General features: G+C 46.1%; 1 protein-coding gene across 1 annotated transcript; it reads left to right on the forward strand.

Annotated features, from left to right (window-relative positions):
* Positions 1-1,364: 1,364 nt before the first annotated feature.
* On the forward strand, positions 1,365-2,993 carry GGS25DRAFT_296130 (Metallo-dependent phosphatase). Its single transcript, XM_049257610.1, has 2 exons — positions 1,365-1,475; positions 1,669-2,993. Exon 2 carries the CDS (start codon positions 1,677-1,679, stop codon positions 2,811-2,813), a length of 1,137 nt encoding a protein of 378 aa, XP_049117074.1. The 5' UTR covers positions 1,365-1,475; positions 1,669-1,676; the 3' UTR covers positions 2,814-2,993.
* The last annotated feature ends 7,592 nt before the right edge of the window (positions 2,994-10,585 follow it).

Genomic DNA, 10,585 nt, shown 5'->3' on the forward strand with positions numbered 1-10,585 from the left:
GCAGCTTTGCCTAGTTACTATGTACTATGAGTATGTAGTATGTAGTATGTACTACACTACACAATAGGTACCTACTTTTAGTGGTCCAGGGCTGGGAAAGTCGGGATGGACGATGAGATGCATGCGGAAAGGGGATTGGTCCATTCTACTTTGGGCTGTTTGGTAAGATTGAAGAGAGCACCTAGCTTCGAACCTTGAATTGTTCTGCTGCTGCTGGTTGGTCCGAGACTGCCACTTTCCCATGCATAAACTTTCATTTTAGGTATCTACCGGGGGATAGACTTTTATCGTCTACGTATAATTAGTTTTATACCTACCTAGGATAGGTATGTATATATATAGTACTACTATGTAGTTATGTAACTTCGTGTTCACATTTATGTAACTAAATTTCAATGTTTAATGTTTGATCAACCATTATACCATTATACCATTAATATCAACATTGGACCTTGGAATTCTTCCATACATATTCGAGTGGATAATACATCCACATGAGCTGACAAGCTGATAATTTTCTAGAAGAAACTAGTTAAACAAGATCCTCAGATGCTTAGTTCATCGCAGGTTCCCTCTCGATAGTCGATACTACATACATAAATACCAGGTAGGTACTTAATCAGATAATATGCACGAAATACTAGTATGTACCTATTAGATACGCTAAAGCAGATATGGCTTAGTCTGCCCCTGAATTTAATAAACGGCATTGTGAAATACAACATAAGAGTGCAACACCAAGCCCAAGTTTGACGGGTCTTAGTAGAGTCCTTGATCTCTTCATTGGTCTCTTCATTGGTCTCTTCATTGATGTTGATGCTGTGTTACCACCGGCGCGGGGTCAATAAGGCGATACTCCGAGAAACCTGTACTGTCCTCACATAGTACTCACCATATCTTCCACCGCCAATTGATACAGTTGAAGCTTGTCATATCTAAACTGTATTCTAGAAGGCTAGAAACTTAGCCAATGCAACCTGCAACCAACAACCCCTTCATTCTCGTACAGCGGGACCGAGCTATGCTTTTTTTTGTACCACACAAGAGAATGAATGACATTGATATTTTTATTTTCATCAATTCCCTTCCTTTTAATTTTATTTTAACACTTACCAGGTATCAAAATGATATATTTAGCAGCCAGCTAGGGCACCTGGTACTACTAGTAGTACATACCTACCAAGAATAGGTATTATCTCATACACTATGACAAAGTTACTACAAACACGTAACATTGAATTAACTACCACCTGCATGTATCAAGCAAACTTCAACTTTGAACGCTGGAACTTGGAACTTGAAGTAAACACCCTTGATACTCTTGATACTCTTGACACTCTTGACACTCTAACCTTAGTTAACCACCCTACGTATTTCAATAACTATCCAAACTTGGTTTAGCAGTCCCTGTCACATACATACTATGTATTTACACTACACGCAATAGGTTGACAACGCTGCCTCGGTGGATATTGGTATGTCTGCTTTGAATGGCGATAATGCCATCTCTACCTACACGGAAGGGTGTCTAGAGCTGTTAGGCTGCTAAGCTGCTAGGGTAGGTAGAGAGGGTAGAAAGCGGCAATTCCCATACACAGCAAAAGAAGAAGACCACAGATGACGCAGCAGCTATGCAGATATCCTCACTTACATAACATCATCAAACAGTAACAGCCATGGGTGGCTTAGTTGTGTATCCCTCAACAATCCAACAGACTCGGCGGACGCGCTTTGTCTGCATATCAGACACACACAACTGTACGGTGAAACTTCCAAAGGGCGATGTGCTGATCCACTGCGGAGACTTGACGAACCAGGGGAGTTTCGGTGAGCTGTCAAAGCAGATCGCCTGGCTCGAGAGCGCCGACTTTGAGTGCAAGTTAGTCATTGCTGGGAACCATGACCTCACTCTTGATACCGACTTCTACGAACAATATGGGAACTATTTCCACAATAATAATCCCCAAAACCCTATCGACTGCCAGACCTTACTCACACAGTCCAAGTCCCTCATATACCTCCAGCACTCCAGTCGCACGATCCAACTTACGTCTCCATCTGGTCCTCGGACCACCTTCTCCATATTCGGGTCACCTTATGTCCCCGCTTGCGGCAACTGGGCCTTCCAGTACTCCCATTCCGACGCTGTGGCTGAAAATAGATGGAAGGATATACCCCTCAATACCGACGTCTTAGTCACCCATGGGCCTGCTCATACGCACCGGGACGAATCCCGTGGCAGGGTAGCGATAGGGTGCGAGGGCTTGCGACAAGCAATGTGGAGGGTACGGCCTCGCCTCGCGATCTGCGGACACGTTCACGAAGGGCGAGGCGTCGAGCGCGTATATTGGGACCTCCGTAACAAATTCGTACGATACAAAGAGATGCCAAACACTTATCAATGGAATGATCCAGGCGTAGGAAATCAAAAGAACAGCTTGGTCGATCTTACAGCCAAGGGTGGAATGCCCTTGAATAACGACGGCAGTAACGTGTCATCATCGTCATCATCATCGCCACCAGGTCCAGGTGTGCGAATGACCGATGGATCCGCCACAACTACGGCGGCAGGGGCCACCATGGAGTCCGTGACGGAGGGTGCGGAACCGGGCATTGGCATCCGGGGTCTTAGCGGGGATCCGACATCAGCACGGAGTGATCAGGTAGCACTCTCCGAGAGGCTCGGTCGCAAGGAGACGTGTATTGTGAATTGTGCCATCCAGGCAACAAGCTATCCGCATTCAGGGCCACGAAGGTTGCACAAACCCATAGTGGTTGACATCGACTTGCCTGTGTGGGTTGATGATTCATAATGATCTAGGCATTCCGGAGTTGTCGGGCGTCCACTGAGGCTGTGCTTCGCTCGCCCCATATTCCACATACGAATCTCGCGTATGGCGGGGACTTCAAATCCCAGGTCAAATCGGCAGTTTACAGATTTATTCTTTAGTTTATTGTGATGGCGCAACCCTTGGACTCTCCTAGATACGAACCGAACCGGTCTACTGGTATATTTGCTGCGCCGGTCCCTGTCTGCGCGTTCTGTTTCTGCCCAATTACCTAGGAAACCCTGCGCCTTTTTCTTTCTTCCTTACAGTAAATCGCCTAGGTTATACGAAGTAGGGATGAATAATATATTACCAAATTACATCACGGGAAGAAAGGCGCAGTTATGATAGTGGCAAGGGCTCCCTCTACGACTTTCGGGCTGAGGCGCGCACATCTGCGACAAGCGGCATTTCTTTTGATCAAGAGCCCTTTTGCTTCATTTGATCGATTCTTCGATAAGAATATCGATGTTGTCATGTTTCACCCCAAAGTTGTTGGGGGGTGTGTGTGTGCGCGTGTGTGTCTTGAATCCAGGTATCAGGCGCAAAAGAAAACCCCCCAAAAAGCCAATTTCAATACCACCATGTCGGTAGTCTAGGTGTCTCCGATCTTCGTTTGTGGATGTTTCTCAATGTCGTGGCCCTCAGACAAGATCGGGCTCGTTTGGTTCAGCCTGATGATGTCCATACAAAGTTACAAGCCGATGAATGCCGAAGCTCACCTAGGTTGGTCCACGAATAGTCACTTGTGTTTGTGATGCTATTTGTATAACCAACCTCTACGCACCGCTTTGATTTACTATGAATATCCCGACCAGGTGTAGGTATGAGGGAATGATGAAACGCATCCTTGGTCGTGTAGCTGAGCACCGAGCTGAAAGTGAGGTCAGACATATAGTCCTTTCAGATGCAAGTTTTCTTCGTCTGTCGAGTTCATACGTTACCCAAGATAACACAATACGCCAGCACCTTGCATTACCTATACACAGAACGCAGCAAGGGAATATTTGATAAATCAGATATGTCCGCAGGACAACACAAAATAGGAAGGGCTCTAACGGGACAACGGAAAGCCGACCCATCCAACCACACTGTCTAGTACCTATACGATGCTCAATTTGGAGGGAGTGTTATAGTTGCACGCAACTATTCTTTACGAAGTATGTACGTAGTCGCCAACATTAGACAGTAGAACCAATTAGGTGCTCGAAGATAATCCTCCCCCTTAAAGCATCGTAACATGGCGCCGTAGGGCGGCAAGCGGATAGGTTTGTGGGTAAGCAGGAGGAGAAGATCGTGGAATATCGGCACCACTAGGTTTTCCATTCCAGTGCACCTCCGATAGCCGGTATTATGCAGCTATAGGTACTCATGTAGGTACCTAGGTAGCAGGGTAGGTAGGTAGGTGCATGTATATTGCATCCCAATGGGAATCTAAACCTCAATATTTAGGGTCACACTGGGCTTACAGGAGGATGTGCCGACCAGTCGTTAGAAGTCCACTTCTGTCTGGCCATTATCCCCTAGAATACGATTATGCAGCAATGAATTCCTAGCTACGGACGTACGTGGTGGACTACGTGGATACTAATTCATGTATGAAGGGCCCTGACAGGGCCGGGTTTGAGCAAAGCCTGGTTATGATATGTAGGTGCGAAAAGGGGTGGTTTCCAATGCGGGGGGGATCTTACAGGCGGAAACGATGAAGAGGAGAAAAGTTCATGGAAGGCCAGTGAAGGGGGATTTGAATATGTAAGTCGATTGTTAGTCCTGGCAGACTTATACATAATATAATGTACAGTGGGTTGAGGGGGATGACCAAGTACTCTCCTATCTAGCTTTCTCGAGGGATTTGTTATAAACCACTAGCCCTCGTGCAAAGGAAGCGTGCATGACTGGTTTGGCTGCTTCGTTCTCCGAGAGGGGCACCTTTTTGGTAGGCTAAAGCGCTTCGTTACGTGATAACATAGCCAATGAAAATTCGAGTTCTCGTGCATGATGAATTTCTACCTATCACGATGCTGAAAGTGGATGATCGAGGGGAAGCTAGCATCTGCAGCTGTCCAATACCTCCGAGTTCATGCGTGATAGCAAGATACCTGCTATTCAGCCAAGTTTCTTAGGACAAGTTCCTACATAAGTAGATACATTTATATGTATCATGTGTAGAATCCCATTGCACCGCTTTTTCTTCTATTGACATGCGGGTCCATTCCAATGGGAGCTACGGCTTCGAATGAGCTTCGAGGATGGCGCATCTGTAATTACTACCTAGTATGTAGTAATACTAGATACATATAGCCATGGCCCTTGTACATATTGTCATATAATACATACATTGTATACGTAGCTTCAGACCTATGTACCGAGCTATGCAGCCTATTGCGATACGCATCTATGCAGCTATGTTGAAGATGAGACGAAGGAGTCAAACAAGAAGGCCTAGCTGCATACCCAAGTTCGGGAACTAGCATCCTGAAGCAGCCTCACCTCATTGTAGTAGGTGTAAGAAAGGACAAACCCGCGAATGGCGAGTTTGCACTTGCTTGGCTTATCCCTCACCGACCATGCGTCGCTTGAAGAGAGGATGATGACCCTGCGTCATGTTGCACTTTGTGACGGGAAATCGCCAGGCACACCTCCCGAATAGCTGCGCTTCCTGTCCTTCTTAGTTCATATTAGGATGGTATATGCTCGTCACGTTCGTTCACATTTGTCACGTTTTCATCTTCGCAGAGAGATTTCCCGGGATGACCCAGACAGGATAGCGGGCGGTGCCGTGGGATGACGAAAAGCTCATCAAGGGGATTCCTTGAAGCTCCTTAATTAGCTCCCATATGTAGAGCTCCAGACTTTATGAGGGCGCGAAGGCTTGAAGCGAGGTTCGCGGGTTTCCTACATACATAGTACATACCTACTAGGTTAGGTAAGTAGTCAAATAGCAAACAAGAGACGCTGGAGCTTATCTCTCGGCCATATGTTGGTACATACCTACATACATACATTATGGCTTGACGATCTGACGATGAACTCATCATCGACCCCGCCCCCGCCTCCTACATACGTACTATGTAAATAGTAGACAGGTGAAAAGAAGCGAGGGGGGGAGATCGTGGAGACCAGACAAGGATGATCACGCACATCATTCCGGCTTAAGACAAATCGGAGAGATTATGTATTATCATACTTAGGTACATACCAGCCAGCCAGGAGTCCAGGACGCATCCTGCATGGGCAATTGCTGGCTGTGATGCATAATTCATAAGCATATGGATACATATACATGAGCATAGCTTCGTGGTAACCAAAGAAAATACCCATTTACATAGGTTGAGTGAGGTACATAGCTCTAGGTACGATTCCGTACGAAGCTCCTATCGGCCTTTTGAACTTGATTCTTACGCGAGGGGAATTCTTTTAAGATAAGGGGAAGATCCAAGTAGATCAGACAAGCAGACAAGCAGCACCCCGGTCTAGCAAACGGCTAACCTTTCACTTACACACGTTTATCGACGAGACTGGCTTGACCTACATCTGGTGGGGTTTCGACGAACCAGTCAAGCTAGAAGCCAAAAGAAAGCCAGCCAAATACGTCTTCTTAGACTCCGAAGTAATCGATGAGAATGGAAATGATCCCGTTGACCCACGAGCCTCTGTGTTGGTAGTGGTTGGTAATGGGACAACCAAAAATTGTCCACTTCGACCATAACTACCTTGTAGGTAAATAGCCGTAGCCATACTCGAGCCCGCCCAAGGCTCTGGCCGAAGCGTGGGTTTGTTCCGTAACACTGATCTATATCCACCTGGGCACCTATATTGACAGACGATTGGCTCAGAGCTTAGATCTCCTATTACCTATTAGCTTCCTGGCTCGCCCTACCTATGCTATAGCTCCCTTGGCTCCCCCTCTTTAACAAACCAATCCCTTCAATGCTCCCGTCTGACCTCCCAAACCACCCTATTGCACCAGACCACCTTCTTATTCGTGGCCAGATGGTAAGGCCTCGTGCAACCTTTTTTTCTCTCATGTAGGCCCGTCAAAGGAACGCTACGAGCTGTAAGCAACGCATAGATCGTGATCACGCTTTCCTCACGGTGTAGCCGCACACCACCATCTTTTACTCCCATGCGGCACTCCTACGTACCTGCTTTTTATGTTCAAGAATTCAATTGGTTCCCCAATTTCCTTCGACGAGAGACACATGCAGATAACATAGCCAACCCTTTCCATTTTTCGATCTTTTTTCTTTTTCGATTAAGATGCGAGTGTGACAAGCAACTTAATAGTAGGTTTTGTGATGGCTGATGCAACCTGAGAGAAAAAATTAGCATGCCTCTGTGGTCCTCAATAACTGGTCGATGGCCGCAGGGCCCATTGGGTCTGCTGTGCCTATCACGAACGCAGACTTAGGGGGGGGAAACGATAGGTCGATTCAACCCAATAGACGCAAGCTACTGATGAAAGGCTTCCAAGTTGGGGAATTCATAGAGGATGTGAGTACTTGTCTAGGTATCACCTAGCTGCAGGGTCAGAACAAAAGGGGAAAGGTGCCGTATCCATCATGACCATACGATAGCGGCCAAGTCGCTTTCATCCTAACCCCTTGAGGCCTCGAGATCGTTGCGAAAGGTCACGGATCGAATGAACATTCGGATGATGAAGTGATAGACCTATTTGCATTATACCTGGGATATCAAAACGGAAAGAGTGCTTAACTGTCGTGGCTTAATTGATGAAGATATGCCAGCGAGAAAAAGAAAAAGAAAAAAAAAGGAATCACGCGGATGGAATGAGAATTGAACGGGCCATAGGAGCGTCCTGTTTGGCCTGTTTGACAGCTTGTCACACTATAATACTCCTAATACTCCAACATGGGCTTCGTTCGCCCAGTCGGACGGAGACCGGTGACAGCTGCGCCTATTACCCGGATCAAGGAGCAGGACTCGAGAGGCACTGTGCAAAAAGGCAAGAAAGATAATCCAAACTCAGAAACCCCCATGCTATATTCTGCTTGTTAAACTTTTCGAGAATCCTTCAGGGTGTCATGGCAACGACTTGTCCCCACGAGCAGAGACCGACGATAGTATGCTCCGAGCCCGTCTAGTTCGGGCTGCAAGACTGCAACTAGCTCTATAGGGTTGGACTGCTTCGCCGATGACAATAATTTCGTAGGCGCTATATGGCTATAGTTGTTTATGTTGTCTATCACGGTCCGCTTTGTCGCAAGTTTGAGCATACTTAGTTGGTGTTGTAAGTTGTCTGGTATTCGCGAATTGCTCCTATTTACCTTGCTAGCCTTGTAATTGATCATCTTATACCTGGCCTAGTAACTTGTCCTCAACTCAGCTATAGCTACTAGTAGTGACTTGGATGATCGTACAAGGAGATGTTACCTACATAGAGGACGAGACGGCGGAAGAATGTTGGAGAAGAAAGGGTATATCAACCTTCACCGCTGGTTTCGAACGCGGGTGATACCAAGACTCTCTCCATACAAGCCTGCATACCACACAGGTTTTTGATACATGCATCATACATACATATATCATACATATAATGTAGTACATACATTAGATAGCATACTATGTGAGATAGTTCTGCTGGAGCTGATAGGTACAATATGGTACAATATGTGCCTACATTGGAGTAGTAAACGCTCTCCACTTGCTTTTCCGTCAATCTGAATAATCTAAATGTTCCGACTGACTTATGGTAAGAATGGGAAAGAATCAAAAAAGGGCGGTCCCATTCCCAACTACCAGTATATCAAACTGAAAACTCCAAAACCCAAATCACATCGTGAATTTACGCACCGGGTGCCTGATCCGGTTTGCTGGATCGGCCATCACTTGCGTTTATTGCCACTATCCGTCACTGCTTGCTATTGAGTAACCCAAGCTTTCGACTTACACCAAGGCCTGGCCCGGGGCCATTGGTTCACGAAGAAGCCAAGTTAAGTAGCGATCGTAGAGCAGAAAAGGCAACCCAAGCTACTACTATAGTACCTAGGGATAGCATCGCATCTATCGGCACCGCGACCGCACCACACAGCGCCGCGCCGCACCGCACCGCACCATCGTCGTCGTTAGCTACACACACACACACACACACACACACTTCGCCATCGACGAAGGGGGCCACCACTTCAGTTATTTTTAATTTTTTAATTTTCAATTTTTTCATATCTGGGCATCAATTGTCCAACCTACATGCTTCAAGATTAATTCTATTGTCGTCATTTATTCATCTCAAGAGCGCGATTTATTTTCTAATAAGTCATTTCTCAGATTTAAATTCTTTTTGTCGTCATTCATTGTCCATCGCATTGGCAGGTCACAGTTGCATTGAGGATTCTGGATGGCCGATTCAGTCTTATACTTGCTTGGAAATTCCCTTTTGAAGTGACCCTACTACATCATATTTCCCTTCGTATCTTATTCTATTGCACCTATCTCTACCTACATACACTTATACATACACTTATTTCCAATTATCACAATAATTTACATTCATACACCATATTCACCAGCTTCACTTCTTTCTCAATCCTACCTGGTAACCTGGGACTTCGTCTGTATTAGTACACGTCGACTTGCATCCACCCACGATTTGTGACGATATCCCCACCAGCTTGGGCCAAGACCGTTACCTTTAACCACGTTTGTGAACGGATCCTATTTGTATTATTCTATTATTCTATTTGTCTTCCTTCCATCTGGACGCTGGTCATCCCGTACAAGCAAGACATAACCTTGACTTACTTGCCTTGCCTTACCTTGCCTTACCTTGCCTTACATTACGCCTATCAATCTTACATCTTACATCAACGTTACTTGGCTCCACGGATTACATACCTACTTTATACTGCCCTTTCTAAACATAACATCTTGTTTGATCAAGTCTTACACATCGCCGTTCGGTATTACCTAAGACATCCACATCCGCCTACCTAAGACTGCCTGCCTACATAGTAGGTCGTTTTCTGTATTCGGATCCCTTGACTTCCGACCCCCCCGGCGGTCTCGTGCTGGGCCTCTGGCATCTCCGACGCGGTGTAATCCGGTGCCTACCTAAGGTGGTTCCCCTGGTGGAATCCATAAGGAACATCTTATCACCTTGATAAGCATTGAAAAGGAGAGACATACATAGTACGGTACTGTAACTAACTGAACTGGCCAACTGACTGATTAACCATAAAACGATCACGATACTTTTTATATTCTTATATTTTATTCTTATATTTACCGTTATTCCGTCCCGTTCCATCTCGTACATACGATACATCCATTACCTAGGGTACCTAGTACATACATACATAGTACTGCTATTAGAGGTATCACCTGCACAGGCATTTACCACTTCAGACTTCAATGCTCTGCAGATCCTGCGACGTACACAAATACAGGTACTTGATTAGTGCGGCACGGGTACCTCGGCTTAGCACGAATTCGCCACGTTGAAGAAAGTCCCTCGTCCTCCGCTGCCTCGTACCTAGGCCCTAGGGTTGCGTTGCAGCGCAGTACATAACATAGTAGTACCTAGTGCGGTGCAGTGCAGCACTGAAGTGCAGTTGAAAGCGCAAGGCCGCGCAGTACATTTGAAAAGTTGCAGGAGAAGAGACACCCTAATTTGCAAGGCCTGTCCTTGTTAGGTACCTTGCTAGTACCTATCTAGAGTACTTTCCAAGGTTCAACTTGCCCATACTACATACATAAGCTCAGGTGTCAACTCAATCTGTACCCGTAACCGCCTCGAC

Source organism: Hypoxylon fragiforme, assembly GCF_022984875.1.
Source record: "Hypoxylon fragiforme strain CBS 206.31 chromosome Unknown GGS25scaffold_5, whole genome shotgun sequence".
NCBI classification, from domain to species: domain Eukaryota; kingdom Fungi; phylum Ascomycota; class Sordariomycetes; order Xylariales; family Hypoxylaceae; genus Hypoxylon; species Hypoxylon fragiforme.

Coding starts and splice junctions, on each gene's coding strand:
- GGS25DRAFT_296130 (XM_049257610.1), top strand. CDS start 1,677: ATGGGTGGCTTAGTTGTGTATCCCTCAACAATCCAACAGACTCGGCGG.